Genomic DNA, 22,038 nt, shown 5'->3' with positions numbered 1-22,038 from the left:
TGTATCGCTGAATAATAAGAGATCAAATCATTTGGCCTGTCATTTGGCCATTGGCAGGCCGCTATTTCAAGCCCTGTAGTATAGATAGAACTACTAGCTATCGCCTTTTAATCTATTAGCTTTGGCTGTTATATCACAGCATGCGACAATCACTACAGAGCCCTTAAGCCGATGCTCTTTTCAACTGAGTTTAGCCGAGGCGGGGATTTGCGAGCATTGGGTGCTTAGGGACGGACCATTAGATAATCACTCCCATTTCGAGTTTGTCTTTGCTCAGTCTTAGGCCCCGTCCACACGTATCCGCAAATTTTTTTTTTTTTTTCGAATACGGGTTGCGTTCACACGTGTCCGGAAATTTTTGTATCCATATCCGAAAATTTTCGAAAACGGTCTCCAGAGTGGAAATTTTCGAATTCGCTCTGAATACGGATACGTGTGGACGGTCGTATCCGTAAATATTCGAATACGCTGACGTAAACACAATTTTGCGCATGCTCAATAAGAAAAACTATCCGTCAAAGGGACTAGGCACTACTGTGCATCAGGGCGGACCAAGAAATTTCCGGATACGTGTGGACAGTGAAAACGATTCGAAAACGATTCGAATACGCTGCGTGTGGACGCGAACACTTTCGTATCCGCAAAAAAAAAATTTGCGGATACAAACATTTCCGGATACGTGTGGACGGGGCCTAAGGCTAAGCAAAGAGAACTTGAAACTGGAGTTAGAAGAAGGTCGCGTAAATCCCCAAAATATATCGCGCAACCTCAGTCTTCTTTCAGAAAAGAAATATTGAGCAAACATTGCGCGCAGGAGTTGTTACAAAATAATAAATATCGTGCAACATAAATTCCTACAACCCCCACCCCTCCCCCACAATTAAATAATGGTAACCCCTCCCCTCCCCCTCCCCTCCCCTCCCCCTCCCCCATTATCCTTCTCTTTTTCATACCTTTTTATTATATGTGTTGGTACGTTTTTTAGCTTCGTTGCCACGAAAAACAGTCAAACAAATGTTACTTTGGTGAAAAAATACGACGACTGGCTATACAACTGGGCCAGCTCCCTAGAAAAGAGAATGCCGTGGTTAGGAAAGACGAAAGGACTGCTGACGACTTCTAGCCATGATAATTATAGTGAATGGGGTACTATCGTTACTGATATATTAAAAAACAACCCTGCTCCATGGATAGACTTTCTCATGGTCAACCCTGGAGTGATCTGGTACTGGGTCAACGAAGACGATTGCGGATCCGACAGAATCCCAGGTTTTTGTATCTATACTGTAAAGCATGTCTAGATTTTACGAAGATGTAGGGCAAAAGAAAATGTACTATGAGAAGAAAACCCCTAGCCCATTCTTGAGTATCCTTGAATGCTATTTTTGACGCTATTTTTGGTTTTCTGCACGCGCGTACTGCGTGCACTCTATGCTATTTACTTTTTTGTGTGTTTCGCGCAGTACGTGCCTGCAGAAAAGCAAACGATGACAAATGATACGCGAAAAATACGTTGTGATCAAGCAACCCCAGCTTTTCAAACCCCTTCACCGCCTATGCATAAAGTCGATTATACGTTGAATGACATAAAATATTTGAGATATAACGCGCGCGCTGATTGGCTGGCTACCGTGTTTTCATCAGAGGACGCTCGCGCAAAATCGTTCAAAAATATTTTATAAAAGCAATATAAAACGGCTGCTTATGTCTTTGTATTGTGGTTTAAACACTCTCTAAGCTGTAGAGCACTCGAGAAGCAAGAGAGAAACACTCGGCTACAGGGCCGTAGCCACCGGTACGGTTGGTCCGGTTTCAACCGAAACAACATTCGGAGGAAATTTTTTTTTTTTTAAATTTAAGAAAAATAGAAATAAAAAAAAAAAAAAACAATGAGAAAAATCATTGAAAAAGAGATTTTTAAAGAATGATTAGAACGAGAACGAGTCAAGAAAAAGTACTTTCGCAACATTCAAAATCTGAGTACTTTAGGATGGGTTTGAAAAGATAAAAGTGTAGGAGGTTTTCCCTATACTTTTCCTTGCTCCTCTCCACCTACTCCCTACCCCTCCCCCCTCCCTTGAAAACCAAACCAATCAAAAGTTGGTGGCTACGAACCTGGGCTACGCGTGGCCAATCTCCCAGCGTGTTTATATTACAGTACAGAGACACACGCGCGTGTTTTATATTCATTAGTTTGAGCATTATTAATGTATTACCGTTAATCTATACCTTTAGTTGATGGAGGACTGTCATCTTGGAGTGCTTGGAATGGATGCAGCCCATTGTGTAACGCGATAAATGGAATCCAAACACGAAGACGTTCATGTTCTAATCCAGCCCCTCGATGTGGTGGTAGGTCATGTGATCCTGCTGACTTGGTTCCTGAGAAGAGACGATGCAGTTACTGCCCAAGTAAGACACATTTCATTAAAAATAAATATTAATAATGTGATCTGTGGAAGACTTTAAGGGCTGCATATTAAGGCGCTATTAACAGCCGTGCAGCTTACGATCATGAGTGAATTGTTAGTACATTAGTTTTATGCCTCAAAATTGGGATAGGCTGTTGAACCCTGACAGTCTGCTTCTCTTATGCCTTATATTCCCCATTTTCAGGTCATCTCATAAATAGACCCTTTTTTTCAGTTCCAAATTACCACTGTCTTCATTAATTACAGACTCTTGGAGTTAGGCCCCGTCCACACGTATCCGCAAATTTTCGTATCCGCACATTTTTGTATCCGCAAATTTTTTTTGCGGATACGGGTTGCGTCCAAACGTGTCCGGAAATTTTTGTGTCCGTATCCACAAATCTTACGAAAACGGATACGTGTGGACGGTGAAAACGATTCGAATACGCTGCGTGTGGACGCAAACATTTTCGTATCCGCAAAAAATAATTTACGGATACAAATATTTCCGGATACGTGTGGACGGGGCCTTAGCTTCGTATCATTGTTTAAATATTCACAAATACCAACGGTAAAGTAAAGAATGCACGACTTCGACAATACAAACACTTTGAAACTCGACGGACCTTGACTGAAACACGTGAATATTCTACACAAAATCGAGGGTAACCCTGAGGTACAGAGAGCTTAAAACTGGAGTATTGATATGTAACCCTATAAAGTTTTTTTTCCAGCCTGTTGTTCTATATTTTCTGTGTTTTATAGAGAGTCCCATTAAAGGACCTGATAAGTTCTGTATTCAGCCAAGTACCGCAAACTGCATTCCCCCTGAAAACACCAGGCTAGTCTACAAAAAGAACACCAATAACTGCGACGAAGATTACATGAACTTTCTCTTCGACAACGATGGAATGCTCATGCATTTTTGCAGCAGGAAATATGTTTGTCCACAAGGTAGGAACCAATCGTTATTTGTGGTTTTCGATAACTGTTAAATTTATAAGGAATATTTCCTTTGAAAAATGGGAAAAATTTTTCAGTTACATTTGATCATGAAGAATAAAAAAGCACGCGCGTGCTGTGTGTAGGTATAAAGCACGCGGGGGCTGGTAGAACACACGAGAAGTGTTAGGAGAAGCACGACGTGCTGCGGAATGACAAAATAAAAACGTGCGCGCGCGTGCTGTGTGCCCTCATAAAGCACGCGTTCCCATCCAATCAGAACTCGAGATTCATAACAGGTATTTTATAATGGTGCATATTACTACATATTACATATTACATATTACTGTTGTACAAGCACGCGGGAAATCGCGTGAGTCTGAGAGAAGTGCTAGGAGAAGCACGAGCCGTAGGCGAGTGATGCTTCTCGGCACTTCTCGAGGGCTCACGCAATTTCCCGCATGTGTGTGTAAAACCCAACATAGCACAAGCAAGGGGAGTTTTAATAAAATAACTAAGATATAACTAACAATTAACTCAAAAGAAATAATAAAAAACATAAGAAACAAACAAAACATCGCGTGCGCAGCTGACGTCATTTCCTCACGATCTATGTTGAGTTATATAAAACGGTAATTGACCAATCAGAGCACGCGTTATATCTTAGTTATTTTATAAAACTGCACACAGCACGCGCGCGCGTTTTCTATTTCTTCATTAATTATGAATAGTCAGCAAAGAGAATAATTTTAAGACTAAATTCTTAACCTAAATAACTGTGTTGTTGACGGGGACAATTTCTAATTTTGCAGGTGGCCAAGCAGACTACGGCACTCCTTTAGTACTGAGCAGCTTCTGCAATCAAAGTCATGCCACGTTTGAGATAACTAAAGTCAAAGGTTTGAGACACAAGCAGTCAGGTAAATGTGTGCATCCTAACATGGGAAGCGTTGCTGAAGGCATACATCTCGTTACATGGGATGGATGCGGGTCTTCTAGACTGAAGTTGGATTTGTTCAAGCTACGGGAGGGTAAGTATTTAGACAGTAGCTTAAACCACTCTTTTTACTTCTTACTTGACTAATTGAAGGTATATAGGTTTAGTACAAATACGCAGGTGATTATTGAAAATCTCGCGCGCTGATTGGTCGAGAAACTCAGATTATCACACGATAATCACCTCCAGTGATAATACAAAATGGCGGCCAGCCGCTCTGTTGCTGTTACCTAATTTTAAATGTGTCTTTTATCTTCTTTTTTTTCCGAAAAAATCACATGTGTATTTAAAACAATTATTCACCTCAGGCTCAGTGAATATCGGGAATAATAACCTCAACTTCGTTTTGGTTATTATTTCCCGATATTCACTGAGCCTGAGGTGAATAATTGTTAAATAACCCAGTTATTTATTGGCTTTACATTATGTACAATTATGAAGAAGCGTTTATAACTACACGGTACAGCAAGCACATTATATTTTTTAATAATACAAATTAGAATAACCGTTAGTTAAAATGTATGAATAAAAAAGTAGAAAGTGCGCACGTGTGCTATATGCTCTCATAATGCATGCGCTCCCAATCAATCAGAACGCGAGATTCATATTTTACCATGCAGGTATTGTATAAAACATTTTGTTCGATAAATCGCGCTAAGAAACGTTTCATTAAATGGCACCTGCGAACCTATACGGTACATATAACCTTAAATACAGCAATTAATTGCAACTCAAAACGATACAAACTGGATTAAAACCGAAAGAAATTTAAAATAAATATTATGGATGGACTTTTGATCTCATTTAGATAATGTTCATTCAACACGTCCTTCACAAACTATAGCACCAACTCCGCGTAGCGTGTCAGCATCTAGAGGTATGAATGTGTTACTGAACTGCCGTGTTACAGGGTATCAGTGTATGGCTAACTCACAGATAGAACACTGAAACAACCTCTGGGCTGATCTAAGTCAGGGCATGGCTAACTCACAGATTGAACCCTGAAACAACCTCAGGGCTGATCTAAGTCAGGGCATGGCTAACTCACAGATAGAACCCTGAAACAACCTCTGGACTGATCTAAGTCAGGGCATGGCTAACTCACAGATAGAACCCTGTAACAACCTCTGGGCTGATCTAAGTCAGGGTATGGCTAACTTACAGATAGAACCCTGTAACACCCTCTGGGCTTATCTAAGTCAGGGCATGGCTAACTCACAGATGGAACCCTGAAACAACCTCTGGGCTGATTAAAGTCAGGGCATGGCTAACTTACAGAAAGAACTCTGTAACACCCTCTGGGCTGATCTAAGTCAGGGCACCGTTAACGTTTTGAAATTAGCTTGTTAAGTTTTGCGTAGAGAAAACCCCTCGAGTTAGGAATCTTGAGAGACATAACGAACTCTATTCACGTGTCGTGTCGAACATGAGACCGCAGAGTTGAGGCGAACGTACAACCGCTACATTACTGACCCAACTTCATATGATATATTTATTAACAGACGTCAGCCCAATAAGATCACATGGAGGTTTTTGCTTGCAGCCAAGTACAGCAGACTGCTCGCCTCCTGAAGGAACTGAAATCATCTACAGCGGCGCGGGAGGAAACAATGTACAATGCTCACAGAATTACATGTTGTTTACCTTGACGACAAAGGGTCGGCTAAAACACTCGTGTAGTGGGATGTATCTATGTCCCGATCCTGATTGTGAGTATGCATTCTATCCCATTCATCCATTCATTCATTTACTCGATCATTCAGTTCATAGTTATCTTGTCTTATTCCCATTGTCAGTATCCATTCTATCCCATTTATCCATTCATTTATTCACTCGATCATTTAGTTCTTAGTTATCTTCTCTTATTCCCATTGTCAGTATCCATTCTATCCCATTCATTCATTCATTCATTCATTTACTCGATCATTTAGTTCATAGCTGTCTTGTCTTATTCCCATTTTTGATTTTAGAAATATAAAAAAACTGTTGTTGTAACCATTGTCAGTATCCATTCTATCCCATTCGTCCATTCATTCATTAACTCGATCATTGAGTTGATACATGATGACTGTTTGTCCCATTTTCTCTGCCTATTTACAGACCTTGACATCGGAGGTTCACTCTTTAATGGGATTCCTGTTGTGTTGAAGAAACAGTGCTATGATAGAAATACAAAGTACACAAGGTATTTGAACATGTCACTTTATATCATCACGTATATGTTGGTCTTTAGCATATCATCTTCGTCAACATTATCATCACCACCACCACCATCATCATCACCAACATCATCATCTACTATTATCTTCATTATTATTTATCATCATAATCACTATCTGCCCTCTGATCTGCCCTGTTATCATCATCACCTAGCTTCATCATCATCATCATCATCATCATCCCTATTATCATGATCACCATCATTATCTATCATCATCATCATCATTAATCGTCATCATCAAGATCAACATCATCTTCACTATCATCCACGATCACTGATTGTCATCATAAATATAAATAAATATTTTATCGTTGATAATATATTAAATTGTCATTATTAATGATTGGACTACAAGCTAACATAACGACAGACTGTATTACTGATGCTCTAGACTTTCATTGGAACGTTGCTCATTAAAAAGTTCTCTCCAACATTAACAATGTATCATTGACTGCGACGACGAAGTCAACCGGAAGTGTGAATAATTTCTCTTTGGGGTACGTTTTCTTCATTGGAGATTTCATTCAAAATATTGTCAGTAAAGTCAACCCATCCACAGGGAAGACAGACTTTGAAGGCCTGCGCGAAACCCCAAAGTAATGATATTTACACTTCCGGCTGGCGTGACCGGCTGCGCCTCGTTGTTTTATACCTGATAAAACACTCCTGCTCGTTTTTTAAATACTCAAAAAAAAAAAAAAAAAAAAAAAAAAAAACCTTCTGTTTACGCGGAACCGGATCGCTAATTTTTACGGCCCAGCGTACGAATTTTGGTTCGGTTATCTCAGTCCTCTAAACGTACAACTTTTTGTCTAAAATTCGTCCGGTACCGTGTAAACGCAACCTTAAAGTCTCTTATCTCTTCTACAGGACAAGTGATAAATCACTGCGTCACATTTCATCAGGGTTCTGTGTTCACCCGGAGTCTAGTACCCCTACATCTGGGACAAAAGCTGTCTTCTGGAATCAATGTGATCTCAATCGGTTGGAGCTCGAATTCTATGAGTTGCGCGATTGATTTGATGGCCAAATATGCGTGTTGTTAGTTTGTAGAATTTTTTGTTTGTTTGATTGCATGGTTTTTATTTTTATAATTTCTGCATTTTCACGGCTACACTTTCCGAGTTGCACGATTGATTCGATAATTGTCATATGTTTTTTAATCGTCTCATAAGAATGGTTGTTGTGCGACATAACACAGTAGTGGCTTTCCATAATAATGGTTATTGTATGAGATGCCGTAACACTGAAATGGCTTCCCATAAGAATGGTTATCGTACGCCATGCCTTAACACTGAAATGGCTTCCCATAAGAATGGTTATCGTATGCCATGCCTTAACACTGAAATGGCTTCCCGATGGTTAACGTACGACATTCCATTCCATAACATTGACATGGCTTCCAAACATGGTTATCGTATGACATGCCTAGTTAACCGACACTGAAATGCCTTCCCATAAGAATGATTATCATCATTGTTTGATTGCATGACTATTTTTCTTCATAGAATACCAATAAACAAAATATACGACTCAAGTCTCTTATGTATTACAACACTAATTAGCTGCATAGCGAGCGAACGAGCAACTTGTGCTACAACAACAGCAACATAATCATGACTTACTTGATATCAAACGAGACTCTTCTCTTGGGCTAGCAGTTTTCAATTTTAAGATGCATCTTTAATCGTCCGGGATATTTTATTTTCCCCACGATGAACTTGCTTCTGCAAAGTTGCGTTTGTTGTTCACATCTAGTGAGCCCGCAAACCATGTGATAGCATGCAGCCATTATGAACATGCGCAGTGTAAAAACCTATTTCTCCTCGTTTTCGTTTTTTTTTTTCCTTCTTATCTACACTTCTTTCCCCCCGACAATTTAAAGTCCATGAAGAGCTCAAAACATTTCTAAACTATAAACTTTCAAATTTAAAGTAAAATAAGTAAATAATTAAATAAATGAATGAATGAATGAATGATTGATTGATTGGGCCCCACCTAATAAATTTAGCTTTTTTTATTGAAACCTTTATTTTACAAGGGTAATATAATTGACCTCTCAGTTATCAAACTTATGTCCCTCGAAAACGAAAAGTAAAGCTATAAATTAGAAGGGGGAAAAAAAGAAGAAGAAAAAAAAGAATAAAGACATTTAACCCTACCCCGTTTTGAAAAATCCCTTTAATCCGCTTTCAGTAGCTCTTAAGAAGTTATTTGATAGTTGAGATCCAGATAAGATTACATAAAACTAGAGTCAAGGGAGTGTTATTAAACAAGTAGGTAGACTGACCAAGACTAAAGCAACAATGTTTTAATAACATGCAATATTACAATAATCAATACCCAAACTCCCTAACATTTAAACACAACATTCCCATAACATTGAAAATAAAAAACTGACTTAACCCTTGCGTTCTTCATGTAATCGGAGTTTTTCTTGATATTGTGGTATAATATTTACAAAGTGTTATCTTCGCTAGCTTACAACATGATTATAGTGTGCAGTCTGGTTTGTGCAGAACTAAATGTTACGTGCCCAACAGCCGTAGAGATACATTATATTAAGTCAAGAGAGCATAAATAAGAGATCAAAACTACAAACGGAAAATGCGCGCATTCGCGCTAGTTGAAGCACAGGAGTAGGGTAAGGCGAAATTTAAACTCTATCCAGTTTCTAAAAATAGCCCAACCAGTAATTTACATTGCGCGCGCGATATTCAGAAGTATCCCTCTCTTATTAATGCTCTCTTGATTAAGTATTATACTGTGAAAGCGTAAGTCCGGTTTAGGCACAAACTACAAAACTACTGTACGACATGCCGTAACCTTGAAATGGCTTCCCATAAGGATGGTTATCGTACGGCACGCCGTAACATTGAAATGGCTTCACATAGGGATGGTTATCGTACGACATGCCGTAAGACTGAAAAGGCTTCTTATAAGGATGGTCATTGTACGACATTCCGTAACATTGAAATGGCTTCCCATAAGAATGGTTATCGTACGGCATTCCGTAACAGTGAGATTGCTTCCCATTAGAATGGTTATCGTATGACATTCCGTAACAGTGAAATGGCTTCCCATTAGGATGGTTATCGTACAAAATAGCTTCCTATGATAATGACTACAGTACGGCTACAAATTTGGCGTATCCGGCTTCCCATTCATAAGAGAACCGCTAGAGTCTATATACAGGGCAACACAAACTGAAAGACAGCAATAGTACAAAGATAAAAATTATCCAATTTGATTAAAAATAAGCTAGAAAGTCGAGTTACTTCACATGTCACTAACGTATTCTTGTGATGGAATTCCAGGCAGGACACGTTTTGTTTTCTTATTACGTTGGCTTCGGCGAGGCTTCACATCACTGTCGGTTGGTTTGGAGGACTATGAATTGTAAATAAAAACAGCTCGTGTGATTGGTTTAGGCGATTTTCTTGCGACTACGTGTACTGTATCCTGTACTGGGCTGAAAATAGATGGCAGGAGTTGTGCATTATAAGGTAGCGTTGAGAGGTTGTTTATAAGCATAGTGATAAAAGTAAGGAAAGGAATATATACAAACATGAAAAACTGTGGATTAAAAAATATTTGTAGGAAACTTCTTTATAGGAAGAAAGAATGAAGGAAGAAACAGAAGAAAAGCAAGGAAGCAAGGAAGCAAGGAAACAAGGAAGCAAGCAAGCAAGCAAGCAAGCAAGCAAGCAAGCAAGCAAGCAAGCAAGCAAGCAAGCAAGCAAGCAAGCAGCAAGCAAGCAAGCAAGCAAGCAAGCAAGCAAGCAAGCAAGCAAGCAAGCAAGCAAGCAAGCAAGCAAGCAAGCAAGCAAGCAAGCAAGCAAGCAAGCAAGCAAGCAAGCAAGCAAGCAAGCAAGCAAGCAAGCAAGCAAGCAAGCCAAGCAAGCAAGCAAGCAAGCAAGCAAGCAAGCAAGCAAGCAAGCAAGCAAGCAAGCAAGCAAGCAAGCAAGCAAGCAAGACTTCCTACTCTAGGCCGTTTCCATGATGGCGTCATTTTACCATCCCTACCAAAATTTTCTTTCTTATTGAAATTTGTATTTCCTCATGAGAATAGTATGACAACTAGTGCTAATTAAGTGAACAAAGGAAAGTGTGCAAGCAATACTGTGAGTCGTAGTAAATGACGCTATAATGCAAGTGACCTATTACAGATTGTAAATTCAAGGGTGGTCAATAGTAGAATAGCGGCTACAAAATCATTTTACTACTATAACTACTGCCAGACAGTTTATTACAAGTTAGTTTAAAGGGTTATAAATACAGGTTCTATAAAGTGCTTACCTCATATCCTTGTCCTGGTGTAGTATAGGTGGAACTTGGGAGAAGCTATAAGATATTTGTGTTTAGTTTAATATAAGTATTATGAAATAACTGTTATGTAGTAAATCTCCCTTTCTGATTGGTTGGGATATGTGCTTAATAAAAGTACACAGCACGCTCACACACAAAAATTTTCTATTTTATCATTCATATCCAAATTAATCGCTTTCTCAATTGGTATTTAAAAGAAATACAAAAATTCTGAGTATTTGGTGTGTGGTTATTGGCAGAACACTCGAGAAGTGTTGAGAAGCACCCTCTTATGAGACATGCTTTGCATAACGCTTCTTTCATGTCCTGCCAACCCTCATGTTCTTTATATCATTATTACTGCATGTATGTGCATTAACTATTTTCTTTTTAGTTTCCATTTATGGTGGTATAGAGAAAAATAGAAAAAATAAAAAATAAAAAATAAAAAACAAAGAAAGAAACAGCATACTCACCTCTTCATTATAGTCCCTATACAGGCTGCTGTAAGTTGAAGATCTCTGTGGAAAAAAAGATGTTCAGTGATTGAATACCTATTAGATTATTAATATAGATTATTAAAAAAGAGCTTCCTACTCTTGAACAGTGAAATACTGCATCATCTTCAAAGTAAGGATTAGATGCAAGGGTTTAAACAGCCTATCCCAATTTGGAGGCATAACAATAATATACTACCAATTCATTTATTATTGTAAGCTGTATGGCTGCTAATAGTGCCTTAATATGCAGCCCATAACGTCCTCAACTGTTCTTCAAAAACTCATTAATAATTCATGAAGGAAACACAACAGAAATCATGACCATGAAGGCAATTTTATATCTGATATAGATTCGTCTTCATTTGCATAAACTTTAACTTGATGGATTTTCTCTATCAAATTTGGTTCATTTCGTAAAGAATTCAGTACAATATGAGAACATACATCATCTGTTTTTGAAGCTGTTCAATAAACTCGCAGATCGTGTTTTATCGGGTCTAAGAACACTTGGCTATGCCTTGTGTTTTTAAATCCTGATAAAACACTGCGAGTTTATTGAACAGTACATAAAATGTAAAGGGTATTGAGACCATGTGAAATGTGCTTTATGAGAACTTCCCATTAGTAGTATTATCAATAAGGGTTCATCACAAAATAACTGACCAGAATAGACCCCTTGCAGCACTTTGGAATGCAGCTCAATCTGGAGGACAAAACAATAGGTTCCAATTCTCAGGAGATTGAAATTCTTTTGTTTTGTCCCCCACATTGAGCTGACGTCACATGTAAGGGGTCTATAGCAGTATGTATTAACATTTTGAGCCAGAAACGACGTATGACCAGCTAAAACAACTTTGCTAGTCATCACGACTGTCATTTCAAGCCCATGGTTTTTAAATTCATAGTCATGTCAGAGCTGTGTTAAGTCTTGCCTGTTAGTTCTCTCCTGTGCTTGCAAGATTTTTCTCTGGGTTCTTCTGTTCTTCCCCTCCATCCACAAAAATTACCTTCTAAATTCCAATAGGCTTGGACTTCGATTTGGGCTTCACATTGTCCCATTTCAGACAGTGTGTCATTCCCTGGAGTATTATTTCTTTATTTAGCGGATGTGCATGAGATTACACATAAATATGGATACAACTCTAACAAAGAATCTTATTCTCAAGAGAATGACGTGTGGTCTGAAATGGGAAAACATTGCACCCAAGTCTATTTGAATCCAGTGGAACCACTGTAAATTCCTTGTTATTTATTATATTATTATTAATATATCATAGTACTTACACTGAAAGATCTTGGCAGTGTCGCTGAACTATAATTTTTGTTCTTGTTCTTTTTCTCTAAAAGATCCTTTCTTAATTTTGCACTAGAAAATAAAAAAACAATCGAATATCAGATTGATTCTTGCTTTAAACTAGCTCTCATCTCAACACCATTATCATCATTATGACACCATTACCACATCATCATCAGCATCACCATATCATCAGTACCACATCATCATAACCACTCCATCATCACCACACCATCATCACAACATCATCATCATCATACCATCATCAACACAACATCATCACTACACCATCATCACAACATCATCATCATCATACCATCATCAACACACCATCATCACAACATCATCATCATCATACCATCATCAACACAACATCATCACTACACCATCATCACAACATCATCATCATCACACCATCATCAACACAACATCATCACTACACCATCATCACACCATCATCATCACAACCATCATCACAACATCATCATCATCACAACATCATCATCATCACACCATCATCAACACAACATAATCACCACATTATCATCATCATCACCACACCATCATCACCACACCATCATCAGCACAACATCATCAACAGACCATCATCATCATCACCATCATCATACCATCATTACCACAACATCATCATTATCATCATCATCACACCATCAACACACCATCATCAACACACCATCATCACGACATCATCATCACCACAGCATCATCATTATCATCATCATCACAACATCATCAACACACCATCACACCATCATCACCACACCATTATCATCACACCATCATCATCATCCACACCACCATATATATACATCACAACATCACAACACACCATCATCACACCACATCATCATCACCCACTCACACCCATCATCAACAACATCACAACTACCATCATCACCCCACCACACACCCCATCATCACCACACATCATCATCATCCTCAACACACATCATCACCACCATCATCATCCACATCCACACCATCATCACCTCAATCATCACACACACACAACATCAAACCATCACAACACCCATCATCAACATCCCATCACACACACCAGCATCACCACAACACAACAAACACACAACAACATCACAACCTCATCAACACACCACACCATCACAAAACATCATATCCACACCACACACCACACACATCAATCACCAACACACACATCATCAACCCCATCACATACCACATCACAACACATCATCATCAACCATCATCACACAGACCATCATCACACACATCATCAACCATCATCATCACACACATCAACAACACACATCAACAACCATCACAACACACCATTCATCAGCATCATCAACACACCATCAGCACAACAGCATCATCAGCATCATCAGCATCATCATCAGCAGCACCACACACATCAAACACAACATCATCATCATCAACACACATCATCATACCATCATCACCACACACATCATCAACACAACATCATCACAGCACAACACATCATCATCACAACATCATCATACCATCATCAACACACCATCATCAACACACCATCATCATACCATCATCACAACATCATCAATCATCACCACAGCAACACATCAGCAGCAACATCATCACCATCAGCACAACACACCAGCATCAACAGACCATCATCACAACATCATCACACATCAACCATCATCAACAGCAGCATCATCACAACATCATCAACACATCATCAGCACAACATCATCATCAACAGCATCAACACACCAGCATCAACATACCATCAGCACCACATCATCAACACAACATCATCAACATCATACCATCATCAACACACCATCATCAATATACCATCATCAACATACCATCATCAACACACATCACAACATCATCATCACATCATCACAACATCATCATCATCACACCATCATCACAACATCAGCAATCCATCATCATCACACCATCATCACAACATCATCACAACATCATCAACACAACATCATCATTATAATCATCATCACAACATCATCAACATCATCACACCATCATCAACACACCATCATCACAACATCATCATCATACCATCATCACCACACCATCATCACACCATCATCATCAGCACCATCATCAACACACAGCCATCATCACAACATCATCATCAATCATAACATCATCATCACAAACACATCATCAACACAAATCATCATCACATCATCAACAACACTCAAATCCATCAACCACCATCATCACACATCATCATCACATACCATCATCACCCCCATCATCACACACATCATCACACCATCATCACTAACACCATCATTCACAACATGTCATCAGTCATTCATACCATCATCATCACACCATCATCAATATACCATCATCAACATACCATCATCATCACACCATCATCATCACACCATCATCAACACACACATCATCACTACTTAAGGAATGGTCAATGTGTGCATATATCCAGTTCTGGATGCACTATGGAGTTTTTCAAGCACGAAAGAAGTGAAAGAGTTGCACGAGGCATAGCTTCTTAATCAACTAAGCATTGACCATTGCTTTTTTTCACATAGCAAAACCATAAAAAAATATTTATCTAAAAAAATCAAATTTTGCTCTATAACAAAATCTTCATTACTGGTACATAGTGCACGTTACTCAGATCAGACTAATAGAGGTACTGTAATATCATTTATTGGGGGGAGGGGGGTACTTCCCTATATTTGCTATACAGGTACGTGCCACCAAACAGGGTAGGGTTTTCAGTGATTCTACTCTGGAACAGGGTATATGAAATCACACTCTCTCCTCTCTGGAACAAGGTATCTATTTTTGCAGTACCGGAATGGTATGGTTTTCAGTGATCTTACTATGGAACAGGGTATGAATTTCAGAAATTTTACTCTGGAACGGGGTCAGGGTTCAGAGGGCTCAGCAGCACATCCCTACCCTAAACAGGCAAGAGTACCCTCCTGGGATTATTTACCTCTCTGCATCAGCTCTTTCCACTTCCACACTGTCTGTGTTATACATTTCTTCCTCCTCTTCCTCTTCTTCTTCCTCCTCTATATCTGTCTCATTGATCGGCTCATAATCATTTTGTACAGAGTCCATCCCGCCATACCAAGACTTGGCTTTTCTCATTTTGTGCCGTTCGTCGCCCTCAACTTGATCACTGCCATACTGCCGAAGCTTCTCAGCAATCACATTTTGGCCCTAAGGTGATTAAAAATTCATCATTTAAACTTGAATTTATAAGATGTTTTAGTAGACATTGATTTTTTCTTAGTGTACCTTTAGAATGATTTGACTCTAAGACAGGCATTTACAAATTTTATGCTACTGTATATATCAAAAACACATTTTAGCTTGTTCGAGGTAGCAAAGGTAACTATAGAGGTATGACGATGAATGCTGGATTGTCGTATTTTGCCGACTGAAGTTTAATAGGTAGTTTAATATCCCTATGGGAGGTGTGTGGGGAGTGAGAGCTAGGACAGGAAAATAGACCCCTTGCATTGAATCCATACAGGAATTCTTCTGGGGGACAAAACAATAGGCCGTCTTTTCTTATGCAAAAAAAAATCCATTGTTTTGTCTACCAAAACAACTCCTTTCGGGGCTCAGTGAAAGGGGTCACTACAGGTACTGTTGTTGTAACACATCAAGGTGTGTAGTGCACAGTCATGATCGATACTCACAGTCACTGCTGTTTTAATCATGGTTTCTGCTGCAATATTTATGCTGTTCCGACTGACACGTACAAGTGTTTCATAACCACTGTCTTTGGCCTGCGCTATGTAAGTATCAATCTCCTGTTGAAGGAAAACAACAATTGTTTATCAGCTATGTAATTATGTTATAGCACATCTTTCCTTACACGTGAACTTTTCACTCACCAGATGTATTAGAAGCGTGCTTTGGGACAAAATAAGACAGTGTTTAATTTGAGAAAATTGAAAAAATGTATAGTTTGATTTGCAAATTCCAGGTTCTCTGTCAGTGGCACATGATTCTTCTCTTGAAATTGGTTAATCAATGTAATCATGAATGATTGATTTGATTTTTTGAAAAGTTAAAATTCATGATTCCTTAATTAAAAGAGCCTCAAAATTATACAAACATGACATGAGGATTTTAGAATATCAACTAGTGAAATGTGATGCTGACCCCAAACCCTGGAACAACCTCTGGGCTGATCTAAGTCAGGGCACGGCTAACTCACAGATAGAACCCTGTAACAACCTCTGGGCTGATCTAAGTCAGGGCATGGCTAACTCACAGATAGAACCCTGAAACAACCTCTGGGCTGATCTACGTCAGGGCACAGCTAACTCAATTATTGAATTGGAATTTACAGTAATTTGATGTACTGTACTTACATTTTCATGCTTTGAGAGCAATGGATGAACAAACTTCCTGTATAATATCGTTGAACCCTAAAAAAATTTTTGTAGAGTGATATTAAACAAACTGAACTTGTCTGGACTAAAATATATTGAACAAAAATGATGATGGTAGTGATATTGATCACATGTCAATCACAATTATAATAAAAAATAATGATGATAAATGATGATGATGGTGATATTGATCACATGTCCATCAAAATTATGATAAATGATGGTGATGATAAATGATGATGATATTAATCACATGTCAATCACAATTATGATAAAGGATGATGATGGTAATGATGCATGATGGTAATGATGCATGATGGTGATGATTGATGATGATGATGATGATGATGATGTGATGATGCATGATGATGCATGATGATGTGATGGATATCATTAATAAAGTTATTTTTGACTCACTTTTGTGGTTGGCGAAAGCAACCAAATCATAAATACAATCTTGATCTCATAATAAAATGGGAACCTAAAAAAAATTTTTTTTTAAATTTTAACCAAAAGTATATTCATGTGTTTACAAAAAATATGCTTAGAAAAAGTTGATTTATTATGTAACTATTTGAAAATACTATTAATAATATTATAGTACACTCAACAAAATTACTCTGACTCTGAAAAAACATATAAATAAAATTTTAAAGCTGTAAGAACTAATGTTTTTTATGCATTTCAGTTGCGCGATGGACTGAAAATCGGCCGTCAAATAGCCACAAAGATGAACGGCGTCGCTTCGCATTTTTTACTGAAATTTTGTTGAGTGAACTATAAACAAAAAATCACACAATCTTCTCGTACAATTTGGAATTAATAGACACTTGTAATGTTTTGAAAGTTCTCTAATTGCACTCGCCTAAAGGCTCGTGCAATTACAAGAACTTTCAAAACATTACTCGTGTCTATTAATTTCCAAATTGTACTCGAGATCATGCGATTTCCTATACTAATTATCGTCTTACCAAACCCCTAGAAGCAGATCTGCAAAGAGCTCAGCTGTCGTAAAAAGAGCAAACACTATCCAATACATCATCCATCGTACCTGAAAATACACATTAACGACCAATAATAATTAGAATTCAAGGTTCAAAATGGGTTGTTTTGTATATCAAATTATTCATAATAAATTGGAAGTCACAAGGGTCTTCTGGTCAGTCCTAAAACCAATCTCTGCTGTGCATTCCTACAATACTAGACATGCTTCAAAAAGCAATTATTACACACCATATACTCGGACCAATTATGGTCAGTTTTCTTTTACATATACTGCTCCACAATTATGGGAAGAAATCCCTTTAACATTACTAGAAATATCAATTCATTCATAGTTTTCAAAAGTTCATTAAAATCACATCTGTTGAGTACCCAATAGTAGTATACGCTCAATTGAAAAATCATTGTCGGGTTCAGAAACATAGAACATAGAAGCTGAGACCGAAATGGCACATGGGAAGTACGTTAATTAGATGTATGCTGTTACCGGCGACCCGTGGCATCATCCACTGTTTTTAATACGCGTTTGGCATTCTAGATATAAACCGACTGCATGGATGGCGCAAACGAATAAATTAAAATATAACTATATGTCATTTCCCATGTGCCATTTCGGTGTCAGCTTTTATGTTCTATGTTTCTGAACCCGACAACGATTCTTCAATTGAGCGTATAACTAAAATTTCAAAATATATACATTAATATAGCTATTAAAAATACTAACTTGTGCTTGGGTTCTAGCCCCCAAAACCTAAGGTAACCCTGCAATATTTATCATTAGCTGTATAATATTAATTTTAATAGAATATAGAGTTTTGCATGCTGTGATTGTTCAAGCGACCAGTGAATATAAGAAGATAATCAATGGTTGAGCCACCAGTGAATATAAGAGTATAATCAATGGTTGAACCACCAGTGAATATAAGAGTATAATCAATGGTTGAGCCACCAGTGAATATAAGAGGATAATCAATGGTTGAGCCACCAGTGAATATAAGAGTATAATCAATGGTTGAGCCACCAGTGAATATAAGAGTATAATCAATGGTTGAGCCACCAGTGAATATAAGAGGATAATCAATGGTTGAGCCACCAGTGAATATAAGAGTATAATCAATGGTTGAGCCACCAGTGAATATAAGAGTATAATCAATGGTTGAGCCACCAGTGAATATAAGAGGATAATCAATGGTAGAGCAGTGATTATGAGGTTTAGGTTCACCTTAGGCTCAGTCAGTTTTGGTGAATATCTATACCTTATATATTCCCCTATAATAACTTTGTTTTTGGCAAATAATTGTCTCATATTACTGCTAAAATAAATAATATTCAAATCTAGAATGTTCTTTTGTCTAAACCAAATTTTTTTTTGCCATATTATAATAAAATGCAGATAGCAACTGATTTTCTAATGATTCCAACATGCCCTTATCTTTTATTAAATGAATAAAGCACATTTTCAAATATTATATACTTTTTAAAACACCACCACCTTTCTGGTATACAGTAGGAGTTAGATTCAACTACAAATTTCATTATACCATTGACTATAAAATTAAATGCCTAGTCAGAAGGTAAAGAGGCATTTTTTACTGTTGATTATGATAATGAGGTTAACAAATATCCTACTTTAAAGGCTAATTAAAAAAACAGCTGCTTCCTAATTCAGGTCGAGATTCAAATGATTCATGATTGCTTTACAGTGGACTCCCTTTTCCTTCGCAATAAAGAAACTTTTTTTAACGGTTTTAATGTTAATGTTGAAATTATGATAATAACGGTTTTAATAACGGTTTTGTTTTTAAAAAAACATATCCAAAAAAAACAAATTTGAGATACAATAAGCATGGGTGGCATAGTGATTAGTAGAGCGCTCGCCTCTCACCAAGGCGACCTGGATTTGATCTTCAGACTCGTCGTATGTGAGTAGAGTTGTTTGTTAGTTCTCTCCTGTGCTTCGAGGGTTTTTCTCTGGGTTCTCTGGTTTTCCTCCCTCCACAAAAATCAACATTTAAATCCTATTTCAACTAGAAAGGGCCTAGATGAAAATTACTCAGTTTAGATCAAGTTACCCTACCAAATTGTGCATTGCGTATTTTTATACAATAGAAAGTGCAACTGCTTCATGATGCAGGCCAAGATTCACATGGTCCAGGATTGCATTACTCCCGGAGTAATCAATCGATAAAAATCGATATCGATAAAAATCGATAGAAATCAGCTGATTTGTATCGATTTTTATGGGAAATCGTTTAAAATCGATTAAAAAAATTGGTGTGAGTTCGATTTTTATCGATTTAATCGATTTTTATCGATCAAGATTTGACAGCTTTAATTCGATCCAATAAGGAGTACAATCATATAATCAGCTTTATTTCACGGAAAGTATTTGAAAATATCAATAATAGTGCAATAGATTTTATAACTTTTAATTCACATGTAATTATAGGTAGATCAGGCAGCTAATTATCCAGGTACTTTTGCTGTCTGTTCACTGATCACTATAACAAACTCCTAGTTTGTGTCAAGCTATGGTTACGAAAGAGTTATTGCCGGTGGTGTAAATCCGTAGCCACACAACCCTCGTACGATCATCGATAGAAATTGTTCAAGAACATAAATGGAAAAAATCGATATGTATATAATCAATCAATCGATAAAAATCGATACAAAAATTTAGTGTGAGTTCGATTTTTAACGATTGATAGATACAATCGATATCAATCAAATCAGCGGTATCGATTGTTATTGATTGACTACTCCGGGATTACTGTAGATTTTTTCTCCCTTTCCAATAAACAAATGCTTCTCAATGGTTTTTATGTTGATTATGATAATAATGTTAATACTATTTGTGGATGTTTTTCCTTCCAGCAAAAGAACCGCTTCTCTATGGCCTTACTGTTGATCGTGCTGATAAGGTTATGAAGGCGCATTTAAGGAAAAAATTTAAATGGAGGTAAGCTTAATAGAAAAACAGCTGCTTTCTGGGGTGCAGGATAAGACCCCAAGATCCAGGATAAACATATTTGTATTTTTTCTCATAACAAAAAAGAAACGTTTCTAAATAAACGCCTATGCTGATGATTTAAGTAATGAGACACCAAAATGAGATGTTTTACGAGATTAGGGCAAGACAGCCATGGAAACTCCAGAAATCTAGTCAGCGACCGAAACTGCTTTGTTAACTGCCCATTTTTTAGACTGTTATGTTAACTTAACGACAAAATAACATTAAAAAATGCAATACCAACATATTGTGATAAGAAAACTGTATTAGCTAAAATAATAAAGGACATTAAATGACGAGCGCCAATGCAGTATAAAATAACACTCGACTTGGCGAAAAAAAGCTCCATTCAAACTAACTATTTTCATCTAAAATCTTACATATTCTCGAGTATTCCTTGTCTTGATGGCTTTATATGAGCTGTAAGCCGGATACAGGGTTCCAAAAACCAGCCTGAAAACCAAGAAAGAAATAAAAAATATTAATAATATTGAACTGTGGTTTAGAAATTTTTTGAAGGCATGTAAACACAGAACATGACATTTGAAAATAATATTCAAATAAGCGTTTTTTTTACTTACATGATAATTCTAGACGCTATATAGGACACCATAATGATGATCCAACACTTTAGAGCTCTTTAGGACTCTAAATGTGTTTTTTTGTGGTCTAAAATGAATATTTTTTGAAGCTAAAATCCTGAAGTTTGGAATAAGTGAGCGAGTGACGAATTATATTCCAGAACGAGGGCAGCGGTTACTCACCACTGACATGCTCGACTTTGATGCTCTTATAAACACAGGAATCCCAAATTCTCAAAACAAAATTTCTTTATTATGACATTATTATTATTATTATTATTATTATTATTATTATTACTACCTCTTTTTTTATTTTATTATAAATAGATTTTTTTATTGTAGGATATATGAAGAGATAAACTATACGTC

The 22,038-nt window shown here is 37.4% G+C and overlaps 2 protein-coding genes across 7 annotated transcripts in view; one reads left to right on the top strand and one right to left on the bottom strand.

The window, feature by feature from the left end:
• The window catches only part of LOC116296342 (uncharacterized), a 33,454-nt gene extending 25,346 nt beyond the window's left edge, over positions 1–8,108 (top strand). For 3 of the 5 annotated variants that reach the window (XM_089028194.1, XM_089028193.1, XM_089028191.1), the window contains exons 38-45: positions 986–1,269; positions 2,236–2,412; positions 3,177–3,365; positions 4,166–4,384; positions 5,159–5,227; positions 5,853–6,059; positions 6,451–6,535; positions 7,442–8,108. In XM_089028194.1, the coding sequence (XP_088884320.1) occupies positions 986–1,269; positions 2,236–2,412; positions 3,177–3,365; positions 4,166–4,384; positions 5,159–5,227; positions 5,853–6,059; positions 6,451–6,535; positions 7,442–7,589 (1,378 nt within the window). In that variant the 3' untranslated portion in view covers positions 7,590–8,108. The remainder of the gene's footprint in view (positions 1–985; positions 1,270–2,235; positions 2,413–3,176; positions 3,366–4,165; positions 4,385–5,158; positions 5,228–5,852; positions 6,060–6,450; positions 6,536–7,441) is intronic. The other 2 variants (XM_089028196.1, XM_089028195.1) reach the window with 1 other exon arrangement.
• Positions 8,109–8,862: 754 nt separating this feature from the next.
• LOC116296344 (receptor expression-enhancing protein 1) lies at positions 8,863–21,838 on the bottom strand. Of its 2 annotated transcripts, XM_031704350.2 has the most exons (12): positions 21,670–21,838; positions 21,469–21,541; positions 18,048–18,127; positions 17,494–17,557; positions 17,056–17,112; positions 16,375–16,488; positions 15,660–15,889; positions 12,664–12,745; positions 11,356–11,400; positions 10,871–10,915; positions 9,866–9,961; positions 8,863–9,777 (listed from the first exon to the last, which is right to left on the bottom strand). In XM_031704350.2, the coding sequence occupies exons 1-12, from the start codon at positions 21,699–21,701 to the stop codon at positions 9,757–9,759; spliced, it is 939 nt and encodes a 312-aa protein (XP_031560210.1). In that variant the 5' UTR covers positions 21,702–21,838; the 3' UTR covers positions 8,863–9,756. The 2 variants fall into 2 exon arrangements, with proteins under 2 accessions (XP_031560210.1, XP_031560212.1); XM_031704352.2 differs by having other exon boundaries at positions 8,863–10,043.
• Positions 21,839–22,038: the final 200 nt, after the last annotated feature.

Source organism: Actinia tenebrosa, unplaced genomic scaffold, assembly GCF_029948245.1.
Source record: "Actinia tenebrosa isolate PJP-AT-01 unplaced genomic scaffold, QUT_ActTen_1.0 PGA_scaffold12__29_contigs__length_12842862, whole genome shotgun sequence".
Taxonomy (NCBI): domain Eukaryota; kingdom Metazoa; phylum Cnidaria; class Anthozoa; order Actiniaria; family Actiniidae; genus Actinia; species Actinia tenebrosa.
This window is presented reverse-complemented; position numbering and strand designations above follow the sequence as displayed.